The following is a 16,012-nucleotide window of genomic DNA, read 5'->3' as shown; positions in this document are numbered from 1 at the left end:
CCTTCGTTCACGGTTCACCTATTCTGAAGCTCGGACGTCAATCACGTGCGAGTCAGAGAGACGCGATAGAGCTGCTTGGCACTTACCACAATCCATCCAACCTCCGAGTCCTTCGGTCATGTCTATCAATCAAGACCGATGGATTTAACAATGTTCGTTCTTGCCCAGGAAGCACTGTGTTCAGTGTGACCACTATGTCAGTGACTCTGCTTATAGTCCATATCGTCTGGCGTCCTGAAGATCCTGGCTGAAGACCGACCCAATTCATCCCACCGTGTCTTCAACCATGTCTTCTACCATCACCGGCCGAAGTGGCAAGGATACTTCCATCTTTGACAGCCCTACCTTTGACAAGGATCTCCGTATCCATGTCAATCAGGCTGTAGGTTCTGCGTCTATCTCGCCTGGTGGCAGAGACGTTGTTCTGGCTTCTCAACAAGGTCTGCATATCATAGACCTCGATTCTCCTTTCTCTCCTCCACGTCATCTCCGCCATCAAACTCCATGGACTCCCGCCGATGTACAGTGGTCTCCTTTTGCCTCGAGATACTACTGGGTTGTTAGTACCTCGAATCAGAGAGCCTTAGTCTGGAATCTTGAGCTTGCCAGCCTTCAAGCCCCAATCGAGCACACCTTACATGCTCATTCCAGAGCTATCACTGACATCAACTTTTCTCCCTTACAACCAGATCTTCTTGCTACATGTGCAGTCGACGCCTTTGTCCATTGTTGGGATCTGCGAGTGTCGGCAAGACCTGTAGTCAGCTTTTCTGATTGGTTCGCCGGTGCGACCCAAGTCAAGTGGAACCGACGAAATCCACACATTGTCGCTTCATCACACGACAAGTATCTACACATTTGGGATGACCGTAAAGGCGCCTTACCTCTCAAAACAATTGAAGCTCATCAGACAAAGATCTATGGAATCGACTGGAGCCGCACTGATGAGACTAAGATTGTCACTTGCTCGCTTGATCGTACTATCAAAGTGTGGGACTACGAGTTCTCTGAAACCGAGCCCGAACGTGTCATCAACACGCCCTTTCCGGTATGGCGAGCTAGGCACACACCATTTGGAAATGGAGTCTTGGCTATGCCTCAAAGAGGAGACCATGATTTGCACATGTACGACTGTCGACCATCCAATCTGACCAATACTCCAGCTCTCACTGAGCCAAACTATCGATTTACTGGCCATGATGAGCAGGTCAAAGAGTTCTTGTGGCGAGGACGTGGCAACGTCGACGAATACGCCGACAGTCGCGACTTCCAGTTGGTCTCGTGGGGAGCCGACCATGAACTGATCCTCCATCGCATGGGAGATAGACAGTTGCAATCCATCGGGTTCCACAAGGGAATGCAGATGGACAAACCTGTGCAGCTTACTCGAATTGGTGCCCCTTACAAGTCATTCAGGGATCGTCCCGTTCATCCTGGAACATCTGCTGAGAACACGGCACAAGGATCTGGGATGGCGCATCCTGGTACCAGTCCTGGAATGAATAAAGTACCCATTCCGATCGCTGGTGGATGGGCTGACGACAGTCAGATGATGACTTACTCTGGTATTGAGACCCGAAACGCGAGACCGCAAGACAACGGACTCATTTCCTGGATGAAGGGTGTCAAATTCGGCAAGCGTAAGCCAAGCTCTCCTGAAAGACAGGCCACAAGAAGGCTTTCGATCATCGCTGATCTACACCATCCGGATTCTCATAATGTGCGTGAGAATCTGAGCGACGAAATCATTCACGTCGGAGAAAAATTCACCCGAGTCACGGTCGAGGAAGCAGACGTGTCAAATCGATATGTGAAGATATCGCTCAATGGGCCATGGGCCGCTGAGGAAAAGCTGGCTTTCATGCAGCTATGTATGGACTTCCCGGTAGATTACCCTGAAAAGTCGGTTCCTTGGTTTCATCTTGACAAGGCATCTGCGTTGTCCGAGGAGAAGGTGGCAGAGCTCGAAGGCAATCTACGTAAAATCGCCACAGGATACTTGATACATCGCCGGGGATGTATCGAAGGTTTCTTGTCATATCTCACTGGCGAAAGAGACCTTGAGGATAGCATCAGTTGGCTTGGCCTTGGCGGAAATGATGTGATCGCGCCAGGAGAGGAAGCCGAAAGTTCCAGCGACGAAGAGGACGGCTTACTCGGTGACTATGGTGGTAGTGAATCACAGAACTTGGGCATGGAGGGCAGTGTTGGATCTGGCATCTTCAGCACCAATGCCAATGTGCCGCTTCCCAGAACTTGTGGAGCTCTCTGGGCACCGAATGGTCAGCTCATCTGCTTCATGCCGCCTAAAGAAGAGCCACGTTCAATACTGCAGAAGTTTGCCGTAGACGATAGGAACCGCAACCGTGGAAGTAGAGAAATCTTTGAAGGTTTCGGAAGGCTAAATGCAGGCCAGTCAGAGTCGAAGTCCAAAAGCAAGCCTAGCACTGATGCCTTCGAGGCTGATGATTCGGACAACAGCTCTGAGTTCTCGTCATCGAGCTCATCTTCTGGTTCTGATGAGCCAGAGATGTTCCTTCGCCGTTTCCAGCCACCATCTGCCTGGCATGGTGGATCTCTACGCTTCCCGAGACTTAAAGGTCTACGAACACATTCCACTGAAGGCTCAATACCAACCAGCAATGGCCTTAACAAAAAAGCCATCAGCGCTAGACACAAGACCAAGGTCAAAGTCATTGATGTTGAATGTTTGCTCCCTTCCAAGCGTGTACTTGGATCGGAGTATCTTGTCTATGGCGATGGGGAAACGGTTTGTTCGCATAATGCTCAGGCCGCTCTACGCAATGGTTTCTCTGAGCTGGCTGACATTTGGGAGTTCGTTGGTCTTATCTTAGCCAAGAAAGTACCTTTGAGCATGCTTCCAATCCCCAGACAAGAGACAGACATTCGGGTTCTGGCACGTCGATTGCTTATGCCGTCGCAAAGGAACGACAGCGGGCTCGACCTGTCCTTTGATGAGCCCGAAGCTGTGCTTCACCCACGAGAGACTGCTCTCATCAAGTGGGGAACTCATCCATTCGCCGGCTCGTGGCTTATCGACACACTGTAAGCCTTGCGTTGCCATTGTGCCTTTCGAGTCCCTTTGGCTGATATTCTCTACAGTTTTACTCACTTCGAAAATCTTGCGGATGTGCAGATGCTCGGCATGCTGTCATGCATATTCGCGCAATCACTATCCGACGACCAACGTCCAACCTATGAGGTAAATTGGTCTTCTCAACGCATTCGTCGTCCACCAACTGACTGTTCAGGATCTTCCGCAATCAATGAATTGTGCTGCACAGCTTTTCGATTACTTCCCAGATAAAGAGACGGCTTTCGGTTTCTTTGAACCCATCATCTCCGTTTCCGATCTGTCTAAGAAACATAGAAAATCAGGAGCTGGGTTGAATTCAGCAGGAGAGTCATCTCAGGATATCAGGGAACAGAACGTGGTTGCAAGTGAACCTGTCACGCCCTTCTACACTGGCAACACGCCCCCAATGCCTCTATCGAGAGCCAGCACACACCGCTCCAGTGCCGCACCCAGCCTCTCGACATCGCCAGAGCATCATCGTACATCTGTACCTAGTGCAACAAGTTCATTCGCTGCTTCGGTCTTGGCTCGTCCTTTCCAACTCGCCAGTTCTCCTCCTGTTCGCAATCGGACAAGTGGAGAAGAGCTCTCATCGTCGATACCCTCGCAAGCAGGTGTTAACTGGAACAAGAGTAAGCCTTTCAATCGAAGTGACTCCACGATTCGAAGAAGCTTCATGTCGCAGGGTTTTGGGGATGATTATGACGGATCTACAACAGAGGATGATGAGTCTTTACCGCCGCAATCTCGAGTAAAGATTGGTCTGAAGAACCAAGACATGTTTGACGATGAAGGTTGCTCGAATGTCGCTTTCCTCGATCCCAACCAGTCGCTCAGATTCGCAGTATACCGAGCAGTGTATGCGAATATGCTGGGTGGATGGGGACTTCGGATGCAGCAGAACGAGGTTGACAAACTTGACGGACTGTTGTCGAACATTCTCACTCGCACCAGGTCAAGGGATCATGGTTCGCAATCTACCCTTACGCTGGGTGAGGTCGAAGACGACGAAGCAACGATTGACAGCTTAGGCCCACAGGTTGTCAGATGCTGCATGTCTTGTGGCGAAGTTGACAACCCAGAGCGCCGGGCAGACCGCAAATGTGCAAAGTGTGGAGGAAAGTCACATCTCCTCTCTTGCACCATCTGCTACCAGCCCATCGCTGGTCTCTACAAAGTGTGTCTCGCATGCGGTCACTCGGCTCACATCTCTTGTCTCGCACTCCTTCTCGAATCACTCTCGGAAGACGAGAAGCCGGAGTGCGAAGCAGCATGTGGATGCGCTTGCGATGAAAACATGGCAGTTGGTGGTGAAGAGGTGTTCGGCTTGGCAAGACTACCGACGTTCGAGGAGGAGGTTGCGAAGGAGACTGGCTTCCGAATGCTGCAGCCAGTGGGAAATAGCACAATCTTGCATCGGCGTGGAAGTGTCATCGAGGCGAAGCAATCTGGCAGGTTGCGAGAAAGGGCACAACAAGAACCCATGCGATTGGCGAACACTGGCCTTCGTAAAACTAGAACAAGGTCGTTTGGGCATTAGTGGTCAAAAAGAGGTAGCTGTCGATAAGAACATTGGAGCAAGACAGTCTGGAAATGATCGTAAAGAAACAAGTGTGTGTATCATAACTTTCTAATCCTCGACTGGTGATGTTCAAGGTCAAGTTATCTGTACTGTAATTACCGCAATGCTCCGTCCAACTCCTATTACCATGCAACTTCAATTACCGCGACGAACTCTGGAGAAAAAAAACAATGCCAGTGTCAAGCGCCCAACCGCTCCCTCTCATTGCCAATTGAGAGAGAGCGATTCGCGACTCGCGATTGCCAAAGAAAAAACAAACCAGTGAACCGTGACTGACCGAACCTCCAGAAAAAAGAAACAACGACTGATGAGATCCAGAACCCAGAAAAAGAAAGAGTGGAGAGTCCAAAACCCACAAAGAAACAAGAGGGGCCAACACGCCCAAGAAAAAAGACAAATCGAACCGAAGAAAAAAGTCGAGCTCAAGTGAGCTCTCATCAAGCATCCTTCTCTGAACCAGTAACCATCCAGCAGAAGTCTCGAGAGAGAGAAAGTCGTCAAGGCTTCCCTTCCTCCATGCAGCAAGAGAAATGCCAGAAACTTACTCCTCTCTCAGCGCCAACACACTTCTGTTGACAAAGCGATACCAGCCAGCCTGTCTGAGGCGAAACTTCTTCTGATCACTGTCGGCACAAAAGATGTCCTCTTTGACTGCCTCTCTGATCTTTGCCACCATCTCCACGATAGGCTTTGGCATTCTGTGATCGGTCTCGGAGATGTTGAGGGCACGCATGGCGTTGTCGACGGAGACTTCCAGGGGAGCGGTTGCTTCGTCTATGATGCCGATGAGTTTGTGCTGGAGGGCCATGCGGGTGGAGTTGAGTTTTCCGTTCACGTCCGGGTGGAACGCTTTGTTGGCGTTCATCAGGTCGGTGAACGAGGTGTTGGAGGTGAGGGGGGTGGTGGGAGTGAGTGGAGTGGTGGGAGAGGTAGGTGAGGTGGGGGTAGGGGGGTAGAGCGAAAAGTCGTCATTGTCGGTACTCTGAGTGCTGTTGCTGGCACTGCTCTCAGTGGCTGCGGTATCGGTGGATGAAGCCGAAGATGCACTGTCGTTGCGGACAGGAGGGTGAAGAGCTGCACTGAGGGCGGCGATTTCGGAGGTTGTGAGGGCATCGCCTCCTTTCAGAGCTTTTATGCGCTTCTTCGCCTTCTTGCGCTCACGCTTGTTGAGCTTTGGGGTTGCCTCTGGCTCGGTGTCGGCAGACCAGGGGTCGGATGCTCTTTCTTCAGTAGGTGTGAAGATAGAACATGGCAAAGAAGGGCAGGCGCTGGGCTCGATGCCGTGATCTTTTTGCAACTGTCTGAACTCGCGGAGGAGCATAGCCAGAGCTCTGTGGCGCTGGTCGTGAGCTCCGTTGAAACGGCGACAAGTATCACAATTGTGGGCTTGGCCTTTCAAAAGATCTGTCAGCTTCGTGTTTCTTCCCATGCCAGTATCTTGTTCTTCGAAGGTGGTGTGCGGAGTGGAAAAAGAAATCGCGATGTTCGACAGAGGATATCAACTTACCAATCATAAAAAAGTGTTGGTGAAACAGTGGGCAGATTTCAACGTGTTTGAAGTAGCAGGTATGCTTCGCTCTGGGATTGTTCAGCGGTGTCTGGCACTTGGGACAGTGGTGCTCTGAAAGGAGTCAGTGAGCGCAGTCCGAAGGATCTTCGTGATAGTATAGCTTACCGAGACCAGGACTGTCCTCCCAGCGCAGAAGTTCTTTGGTCATGTTTTCGTGCTCAAAGGGGATCCTGAGATAAAATGTCAACAAGGAGATCCGTCGAAGATCTTACTGTGCGTACTGTGCGTAGCGTCAAAGGGCTGTTTTGTTCTAGCAAAGATCTTGCGTGCCGAGAAGGGTGCGTTGACAGAGGAACAGCGACAGTCGATAATAGAGTACTCTGTTGTAAAGCACGCTCTCCTGGGCGAGTAGACGAAGGATGCGAAAGAAATGTCAAGCACAACTTGAGAGGAAAGGTATGCAAGAAAACACGGGGTTGCTGGTGAAAACCGACGATTGATTTGCGGCGAAGCGAATTTTCAATCGGCAAATTCGCTGGAAGATTGTATGTGAGAGTCGACGTGAGCTAATGACCCGATTCGGGATATAGCAAACGCAGCAAACGCCAAAGCGAACGGACAGACAAGCACACCGCGTCGACATGGTAAGTGACAGGGCTAGGCAACAGGAGAAGTGATTCACATTGTTCTCATACTGTCATTCGACGACAGATACTAGCTCTGCAGACATAAGAGAATAGGTTGCACCTACCAGACGGATGCTCTCATGGGGATGGGGCCTCTTTCCGCCTACGCATCCCTCACCATGCGGGCTCCCGCCCAGACGAAGGGATAGTTACGTTGGTACCAGTTTACACTGAGGATTGTCAGAAACTGATCGTTTTCGCATCAGACGAGTCAACTTACAAGCTCTTGCGTCCTGCAATGCGCGGGTGCGTTGCCCATGACCCACCAAGCACGACATTATGCTTGTCATCGAAGAAATCGGCTGCGAGATATGTCAGAACCGGATTTAGCATGGACATAACAAGACCCTGACCTGTGTAACCTGGATAGAGGGGCATGGCCTCAAAGCCCTCGTGTTTGCTCAACACGCTGCTGGTCCACTCCCAGACACCTCCCATCTCCGATTGACCAGCAAGCTTGTTTCCGTTCTGCGAAACAGGCATGGGGTGCCAGTGTCGGAAGCCAACGTTAGCTCCAAGCAAGTCTACGAACAGGTCACTCGGGTTTGGACCAGTCGAGCTCCAAGGTGAGGTCTTGGATGGTGGCGACTCCTCTACGCCATCATTGACGAGATGCCTGTGGCCGAATTAGTCAAGTCTTAAGATATTGTCACGAGTTATACTGACGCGTTAACAGCAGGAATGTTAGCTCCAAGCGACTCGTGAGCTTGCAGGGTCTTTGCCTCATCAACATGTCTGTAGATGCTTCGAGCCTCTTCCATTGTCGGTATGCGGCCACCCATCCAGCGAGCACAACCGGCGATCTCGTCGTATGACGCGCAGACAGGCCAGTCTAGAGCCAGCTTCAGAGAGATCGGTCCGTACACAGTACGTACTGCTTTGCCTTGAAGGAAAGACGAAGAGAGGCCACTTGCGTGACCATTTGTCTCTGCACCGTTAGCATAAGGAAGAGTCTGCCAAGACGCAGGAAGAGCATCGATGTTCTTCTCTTCCATGTACTTGGCATATTCGCCATTGGTGATAGGTCTTCCTTGGGCCTTGAATGCTGATACTCGAACAGTACGTTTGGGCTTCTCGTTATCCCATCCGAAGAAGTGTTCAGGGCCAGAGTTGTCATCAGGATCTTCGATGCCAATCTCGACCTCTTGTGCTGGAATGTCAAACCACTGGTTTTCGACAGCCCCTTGTCTTGCTTGAACAGCCAAAGCCTCAAAGTCAGGCATCACGGTTGTAGGTGGTGCCATGGTCTTCTCACTCTGGATGAGCATGTATAACAGCGTCTCGAGATGCATAACCTCGTGCTCGTATGACAGCCAAAGAGCTCTTGAGACGGCGCGGTCATTGATCGCTTGTCCTGAGGCGTACAGCTTGTTGACTCTAACTCGCACTCTTGACTGGAAGTCTAGAATTTCGGGTGCTGGTGGCCATGAGTCGGGGATCTCACTGTGTGAATGGCACTGCTCAGGATCATCCACATCAGGGTCAATTCCTCGCTCGAAGATGCTCGGATAAGAGCTGGGCTCTGTGGGCTTTCCGTTGGTTGCGCGTGTGAGATGAATATCCATAAAAGTAGGGATATGGCCAAGGTAGAAGATGCAGGCATTGCGAAGCTTAATAGGCTTCTCAAGCAGCTCTTCCTCGGGAATCATCTCCAAAGTGACGGCGTCCCAGGCAGCCCAGAGTTGGTTCCACTCTTCGAGCGAAGGGACGGGCTGAGCAGCATATTTATCGGGGACCAAAGGATATTGGACCTTAGGTTTGTTGAGTAAGTGCAGTCCTGCGATTCGTAAGCATATTAACTTTGACGAAGACAGATTGTGAATACTCACCATAATCCCCAGTAGAGTTGGTCCACTTGGCACCTTCGGTCAAACCAGCATCAGACCAGAGTTTCTCGCCTTGGACTGCGTTGTACTTGTAGCTCTCCTCAATTCTGACCTGCTCGCCAGCACGGATGAGAGCGCCCTCGATAGTCACATCTACCTTGGGCGAGACAAAGGCTTCGTGACGGTCGGTCTCCTTGTTGTATCTTCCGATGACCTCCCATTTGCTAACGTCAAAGGCATCGTAGCCTAACAACTTGTTCGCTTGTGTCAAGCCAGCAAGGATGAATTCATGCGTCAGGCCTTCACGATCATTGTAGGCGTGATAGACCTTGTTTGCGTCAGTGCAGGCATCAACGCCGAGCAGCAGCGTGTCGTTTGGGTCCAATGTCTCCGCGAATTGCGAGAGGAACTTGGCAGCCTCGTCCCTGGAGAAGTTTCCGATACTTGAGCCAAGGGACAGAATTGTTTTTGATCGGTGAGCATTCTCTGACTTCTTGAGCCAGTCGAGACCCTCATCATATGTTCCTAGGAGACCATGGCATTGAACATGCTTGAAGGTGCCCTGTGGGACTTCGGCCAACGTGCGTTCGAGTTCTACCTCTGAGACATCCAAGGCGTAGTAGGACACGTCCTTGCCTTTGCGATCGAGAGCGTCTAGGAGGATACGGACTTTACGAAGATTGCTGAAAGGCGGTCAATGATCAGTCTTGGACGGTATGTACGTGATTATGTGCATGTACATACCCGCTGCCCAACTCTACCAGCATAGAGTTCGACTCGAGAGCAATACGGTCGGCGATGCGATCGGCGTATGCTTCTAGAACCTCAATCTCCTGCCCCGTAGGATAGTACTCGTCTAGGTATGTGATCTTCTCGAAAAGCTTCAGTCCATCTTCGCTGTACAGCAACAGCGTCGGTAGCTTCTTTTCCTGTCCATCTCTTGCATTAAGACCTTCCCTAATCTGAGGGACTAGCGGCGTAAGTCCTCCACCATCTTGGCGAATGTCAATGATCTGTGGTGCGGTATTGGAAGGCATGGTGCTTGTGGTGAAATCACGCGATTTTGCGTGCTCAAAAGACGGGTAGACCGAGGGTATATAAGCAGATGGCAAGTCTCACCTTTCCCCTCCTGCCGTAAACACCTAAAACCCACATATCCATGCTGAAGAGTATGTCATAATTGTCATCAGAGCCGCAGTTGCCATACGGAACCGTTTCCGTCCCGCACCTCGAGGCCGAGGAACCAATCATGTGGAACCAGACTCGAGAACAATGCTCTTTGTACCTGAACTCTGCGGGGCAGCGAGGTCCAGTCTCCTTAGCATCAGCTGTTTGAGTAACTTATGCGCCATTTACAACAGGCACCGAGTGTCACGAAGCCTCGTGCGTGCCATGTCAACTCGTGAGTGGGTGGCTGGTTCAATATTCCGGTTCGCTCGATCGATCTTGGTTCGTTCGGTGGCATTGCCATGTGACGTAGATGATCCATAAGCTTCGGAAAGCTGTTCCGCTGTTCAGTTGATGATGGTGTAACCCTGGCATACCGATAATTTCTACGGACACTGTATGATTGTGGACGAGACTGCGTTATTTCACTAAGAAAAAGCATGATGATTGTGTCGGTGTGAAGCTTTGGTTACGACAGACAGAAAGAAAGCCATTATTGTTCGTTTGCTTTCGTGAATCTCGTGAAAAGCACGATTTAGAGCTCGACACAAATCCAAGAGGCAGAGACGTCTTGCTGGAACATTTCACCATCGATGGATGTTTTGAGACTGTTTGAAACGATTGTTGGAGGTTCGAAAACCCAATGGATAGTCTGCCCATCATGTACTTTCACTGCCAATTGTCATTATCAATGCCCTGATGTCTTGGTATCAATCCCCAGAACGCCTTTTTCCATGCAGTCCATACAGCTTGTCGTAGTTTGAACTCTATTGCCACCTGCGACCTCTACCACGTCCACGACCACCGCCGCCTGATGGGCCTGATGGAATGCCTCCTTGACCCTGCATCATGGCAATCTGTTGTTGGCTGTAGCCGTCAAAGCCTTGACCCTGGGCTTGTGGGCCTTGCTGGCCGGGTTGTGGTGTGCCTCCTCGGAAGCCTTGATTACCCTGCTGCTGGAAGGATTGCTGTTGTTGACCGCCATAACCTTGATTTGACTGCTGTGGCTGCATTGACTGGCCACCATAGCCGCCCTGACCTCCACCCATGGATGCTTGCTGATAGTGTTGCATGAAGGTGTTGAAGTCGAGCTGACTAGGATCGATGCCCTGACTTTGTAGGACGCTGGCAAAAGCGGCCATATTATCGGGGTTCATATCAGGCATGCCAGGCATACCCATCCCGGGCATTCCCATTCCCATAGGACCACCAGGAGGAGCAGCTTGAGGACCAGCAGGCGCAGCTTGACCGGGCATACCACCTCCAGTCAACATCATCTCGAACTGCTTGGTCTCGGCCTTTTGGTTGTTGATGGTAGAAGCCATGTTCTGCTGTCGCAAACAGTATTGGGTCCAGGTAAACTCGTCAAAGCCGTAGTTGAAGAAATCGGTCTGGTCGGTGCCTGGTAAGCGCCAGGGCTTTGTGTGTTCGGCGAGATCAGCGTCAATGTCGACCTCGGTGATGAGCTTTCCAGCAGGGTCCCATGAAGGAATGGCATTGACGTCTATCGATGATGTGCGGACTTCGGGATATTGTGAGCCGTCTTTCAGCGATACGAGCTTCTTGTTCTGAGCAGTCGAAGATTCCGTCTTGAGAGTCGGTGTTTGTTGTGCTTGTTGGGTAGGAACGTTGTCGACAGAATCAGTTCGGGCAGGAGCTTCTGGCTTGATGCCGCGGAAAGGACGAGCTTGCCTGATGGGCGAGTTAGGAAGGAAGTTGATGTCGCAGACGCTATGTAAACTTACGGTGGCTCTGGTACAGCGCCTTCCTTGTGCTCGGTGATGATGTCAATGTCGCTATCACTGTCTTCATCTTCGTCGTCCTCATCCTCGTCGTCTACGTCGATATCCGGTTGTTCGTTAGGATCGTCTTGGTTTGTCGGCTGTTCGTTCTTAACCGGCACATCGCCATTCTGATCGTAGAAATCATCCTCTTCTTCTTCCATGATGATGTGTGCTATGTGAGATCGCTAAAATGTGGGAGATAATTGAGTTGTCGCAAGTTGAAGCTGGCGATGCTACAGAGAGAGGGACAGCGACAACACGTAGGGGTCCGAGCTCGAATCGAGGTCTTTGGCAAAACTAAAGCATCAAACGCGACTTCCAACTCTGTCCAGTCTGTCCAAACAAGCCGATCGATTGTATATTTGTATCTTGTACCGAGTACTCGAATCTACGAAGCTGTCGTCTTTCTGCCACCATCTGACCCCGGCGACGTGCAATCAACCCGGACGCGCGCCTTCACATCATCAAGCAAACAACTTCATCATCGCTTCACTGCAGACATCCTTCACTTTGTGCATACGGCCATGGCTTTCGGCAGATCTAATTCGCTGAGCCTGAATACTGGCGCCGCTAACTCTTTGTTGTACGTCCATCCAAGACACCCCTTGCGCAACAGCCATTTTCAACATGCGACGATCCGCCATCACATTCCTTCCAGGCGCGCTGACTATTGCTCCCTCTAGCAGCGGCGGAAACACCGCAGCCTCCAACACCCAGCAGCAGCAACCGAACACTACTGGTCTCTTTGGCCAAGCTCCAGCAGCATCCTCGCAACCACAACAATCCGGCGGCCTCTTTGGCGCTTCAACCGCTACATCACAACCACAACAGTCGGGCGGTCTGTTCGGAAACACATCTGCTGCCCCTGCCGCAAAACCTACCCTCAGTCTCTTTGGAAACACCCAATCTTCCACATCAACTTCTCAACCACAGCAGCAACAATCCGGAGGCCTTTTTGGAGGTGCAACTGCCAACAACAACAATACATCAACCACCGGAGGTCTTTTCGGTGGTACAACGGCCAACAACACCACTTCAAACACTGGAGGTCTTTTTGGAGGGGCAGCCGCCAACAATACCTCGTCAAACACCGGTGGCATGTTTGGGAGCTCAACACAAAACCAGGCTCAGCCTCAGAACAACAATGCCGGTTTGTTCGGTGCGCCAAAGCCTGCCCCCCCAGGTCTCTTGTACGTCCTGATCTCTCAATCTCTCAAGCCAGATAGTCTTCTAACATGTTCCGCCCAGTGGCAGCAGTACTGCTCAGCAATCGAACAACAACTTCGGCTCGTCTCTCCTAAATCCCCTGGGCGGCTCAACTGTCAGGCCCTTGGCCGGTAGTCTCACCATGGGCCAAGGCAACACGGCGCAAAGCAGCACACAGCCTGGCGTCAAGATCGATCTGTCAAACCTTCGCCCAACCACGCGCTTCAGCGACCTACATGACGACCTCAAAAAACAAATAGAGTTCATCGAGACGTCTATCAGAAAACAAGAAAACTATGCCACTCAATGCGAGGCTATGATTGTCGGTCATGCCGCTAACGTCGAGAGCATCAAGCCCGACGTCGACCTCATCCAGAACAAGATCGAGACGGTCGAGCTTGCCCTTGAGAACGACGGTGCGGCCATTGCAAATGCCAAGGAGCTTGTTCAAAGGGATGCTGGTGATCTTATTCGTGTCGCTCGCATGGCCGAGAACTTGCAACTCCCTCAGCAGTACCACTACGGAAGAACCAGCAGACCTTCAACAACGGACGACGAGTACGACATCGATCTCGTTGGGTACTTCGGAAAGCAGGCCGAAGTCATGCAAAAGACTCTCGACACGTACACCTCTCACCTTGCCGAGATTGAAGCTCACCTCCGCGTCGTCGAGGGAAGCACCGTACAACAAGCACATCAACTCGCCGCTCAAAGAACAGGTGGTCGCGCTGGAAACAGTTCAGATAACGTCCGCGAACTGGCAGAGACACTTCGCGGCTTCGAGAGCGGCATCCTTGGTGCCGCAGGTCTGGTTGGTTCCTGCAGAGAAGGTGTCAATGAGTTGATACTTGGCAAGATCGGCGGCGATCCTCGAGAGAGTGTTGGATACGGAGGCAGGAAATCAGTCAGATTCTAAGCGGACCATAAATGGACTCTCCAGAAATGTCCAATTCTTGTCATCAATCGATGTCCTTGAAACTGCGGATGACAGGCTGCGCTTATCGTCACTAGATAGCTCTGATGAAACCAGACGAATACCTCCCGTATACACGTAATTAGCTACGATAAGAAAGGCAAGAGCCGAAAGACGAAACTCGAGAATGGAGACCGAAAATCGCAATCCTCAGAGACGATTGTGCAATTGCTGCCATGTTTGACGCCAACCCCCGGATTCGGTCAAGCCACCAAAGCTGCAACCACGCAACCTGGTTTCGCACCTCCTTCTTTCGATCTTCGAATCGAACTCCTTCTGACACGACACGTCTTCTCAAACTGTCGGTGAATTGGCTATCGAGCCCAGACCATCGATGATTGATAATTCACACAAGCCACTCTCGCGTGTCAAGGCAGTCCCCGTGACAAGTCAACGGCTACACGCAAGAGCACGGTCGTTTCGACGAGCACGCGATTCCGCCTCCTGCCATTCTCGTCTGCGAAGAAGCAATTGAAAACTGTCATCGAGATTTGCATGATCCCCGGCAATGTAATGTTTTACCCCAAATCGTGCATGTTATGCGGAGCCGTGTAAGATATAGGCATTTCCCGCTGCTCTCATCATTTCCTGGGGCCAGCACGCCATTTGTATATGGACAATGCACCTTGATGATTGCGTTTACTTGTGATGATGATGGTGAGATTGTAAGACTAATTGGGCGTAGGTAGGTATATAAGTCTATTTTCCCAGTTGTCATTGATGTTCCTACCAATCATTCATTCTGCTACTTGATACTTCCATCCTTCTTCGTGAAAATGGCACCATATCTTCAAGAAGCAACTGTACCGGCGAGTCCTGAGATACGTGATACCAAGGCATCAGTCAAGTCAGCACCCAAGAAGACACTCAGCTACGAGCCCGGTCGTACAGTCGCTGAATCACACGAAAACTACCCTTACGAACACCTCCTCCCCACCTTCCCAGATGTCAAATGGGAGCCCTTGAAAGAAGTCCCCTACCACGACAAAGGAATCGATGGCTCTCCTACCTTTGACGCCCTCCTCTCAACCGCCACCTCGATCCGTGACTACAACCCCAAAATCGGCACCGAAGTCGAAGGCATTGATCTCGCCAACATCACAGACGCACAAAAGAACGATATCGCTCGCTTGATAGCGACAAGAGGTGTGGTGTTCTTCCGCAATCAGAAGAACTTCGACATCGAGGCGCAGAGGAAGTTGGGAAAGTACTTTGGTACTGTGCATAGACATGCGACCACATCTGTCCCGAAGCAAGAAGGGTTGGAAGATGTACATGTGGTATTTGCGGAGGGAGCAAGAGGAGCACGCAACCATGTGTTTTCTCCCGCTTTCCTATGGCACAGCGATGTGAGTTACTTCCTTTACCCCAAGCCGTCAAGCAGAATACGATACTGATGATATCGCGACAAAGGTCACCTACGAAATCCAACCCCCCTCCTACACAAGTCTAAAACTCCTCTCGGGTCCACCCTCCGGCGGCGGTGGCAACACCCTCTGGTCATCCCAATATGCCGCCTACGACGCCCTCTCCCCAGCCATGCAAACATACCTATCCTCCCTCTCCGCCCTCCACTCAGCAGACATGCAAGCCGCCGATTCCATCCGAGGAAACCGACCCGTCCGTCGCGATCCCGTCACCACAATCCACCCTCTGATCAGAGTAAATCCCGTCACTGGTTGGAAGTCGCTATTCTTCAACCCAGGGTTTGTGACCAAGATCGTGGGAGTGCCGAAATTGGAAAGTGATTTTTTGATTTCGTATCTCAATGAGGTTATCGCTACTACTAATGAGATTCATGTTTCCTTCGAGTGGGGAAGGGATGATGTTGCGTTTTGGGATAACAGGATTTGCGTAAGTCGCTTCCCTTCCACGTCTCTTTCTTGCTTGATGTTTACTGATGTTGGGACACAGAATCACTCGGCGACATATGGCTTTGCTCCTCACAGAAGACATGCGGTCAGAGTGGCCACACAAGCGGAGAAACCATACTACTCTGCAGATGGAAAGTCACAGGAGGAGGAGTTGAATGCAAAGTATGGCTTGCCTGCTGGTAACAAGGACTGCAGCGGTGTAGGCAATTACAACGATTAGTGTTGTAGTTAATACACGTAGCAGAACCAAAATAACGAATTACATGACTTTTATCCCACATCCTTCTTTGCAAATGCGATTCTCTTC

The 16,012-nt window shown here is 51.0% G+C and overlaps 6 protein-coding genes across 6 annotated transcripts; 3 read left to right on the top strand and 3 right to left on the bottom strand.

Annotated features, from left to right (window-relative positions):
• Positions 1-109: 109 nt before the first annotated feature.
• On the top strand, positions 110-3,345 carry M438DRAFT_129684 (WD40 repeat-like protein). The gene is made up of 2 exons (XM_029898811.1): positions 110-3,223; positions 3,273-3,345. Exon 1 carries the CDS (start codon positions 287-289, stop codon positions 3,068-3,070), a length of 2,784 nt encoding a protein of 927 aa, XP_029763841.1. The 5' UTR covers positions 110-286; the 3' UTR covers positions 3,071-3,223; positions 3,273-3,345.
• Positions 3,346-5,220: 1,875 nt separating this feature from the next.
• On the bottom strand, positions 5,221-6,397 carry M438DRAFT_403021 (uncharacterized protein; the record flags this gene model as incomplete). The annotated part of the gene is made up of 3 exons (XM_029909632.1): positions 5,221-6,083; positions 6,187-6,300; positions 6,355-6,397. 3 exons carry the CDS (start codon positions 6,395-6,397, stop codon positions 5,221-5,223), a joined length of 1,020 nt encoding a protein of 339 aa, XP_029763840.1.
• A 581-nt stretch (positions 6,398-6,978) lies between these two features.
• M438DRAFT_266168 (uncharacterized protein) lies at positions 6,979-9,738 on the bottom strand (the record flags this gene model as incomplete). Its single annotated transcript, XM_029900083.1, has 6 exons — positions 6,979-7,045; positions 7,096-7,177; positions 7,229-7,491; positions 7,542-8,652; positions 8,705-9,384; positions 9,446-9,738. 6 exons carry the CDS (start codon positions 9,736-9,738, stop codon positions 6,979-6,981), a joined length of 2,496 nt encoding a protein of 831 aa, XP_029763839.1.
• Positions 9,739-10,221: 483 nt separating this feature from the next.
• M438DRAFT_403019 (uncharacterized protein) lies at positions 10,222-11,837 on the bottom strand. Its single transcript, XM_029909631.1, has 2 exons — positions 11,614-11,837; positions 10,222-11,560 (listed from the first exon to the last, which is right to left on the bottom strand). Exons 1-2 carry the CDS (start codon positions 11,811-11,813, stop codon positions 10,636-10,638), a joined length of 1,125 nt encoding a protein of 374 aa, XP_029763838.1. The 5' UTR covers positions 11,814-11,837; the 3' UTR covers positions 10,222-10,635.
• Positions 11,838-12,176: 339 nt separating this feature from the next.
• On the top strand, positions 12,177-13,774 carry M438DRAFT_266545 (uncharacterized protein; the record flags this gene model as incomplete). The annotated part of the gene is made up of 3 exons (XM_029900118.1): positions 12,177-12,239; positions 12,370-12,752; positions 12,994-13,774. The coding sequence occupies 3 exons, from the start codon at positions 12,177-12,179 to the stop codon at positions 13,772-13,774; spliced, it is 1,227 nt and encodes a 408-aa protein (XP_029763837.1).
• Positions 13,775-14,602: 828 nt separating this feature from the next.
• M438DRAFT_312424 (TauD-domain-containing protein) lies at positions 14,603-15,925 on the top strand (the record flags this gene model as incomplete). Its single annotated transcript, XM_029902514.1, has 3 exons — positions 14,603-15,180; positions 15,245-15,685; positions 15,746-15,925. Exons 1-3 carry the CDS (start codon positions 14,608-14,610, stop codon positions 15,923-15,925), a joined length of 1,194 nt encoding a protein of 397 aa, XP_029763836.1. The 5' UTR covers positions 14,603-14,607.
• Positions 15,926-16,012: the final 87 nt, after the last annotated feature.

The sequence above is a fragment of the Aureobasidium pullulans genome (genome assembly GCF_000721785.1).
Source record: "Aureobasidium pullulans EXF-150 unplaced genomic scaffold scaffold_3, whole genome shotgun sequence".
Taxonomy (NCBI): Eukaryota; Fungi; Ascomycota; class Dothideomycetes; order Dothideales; family Saccotheciaceae; genus Aureobasidium; species Aureobasidium pullulans.
The sequence above is the reverse complement of the archived record's forward strand: the minus strand, read 5'-3'. Positions and strand labels throughout refer to the sequence as shown.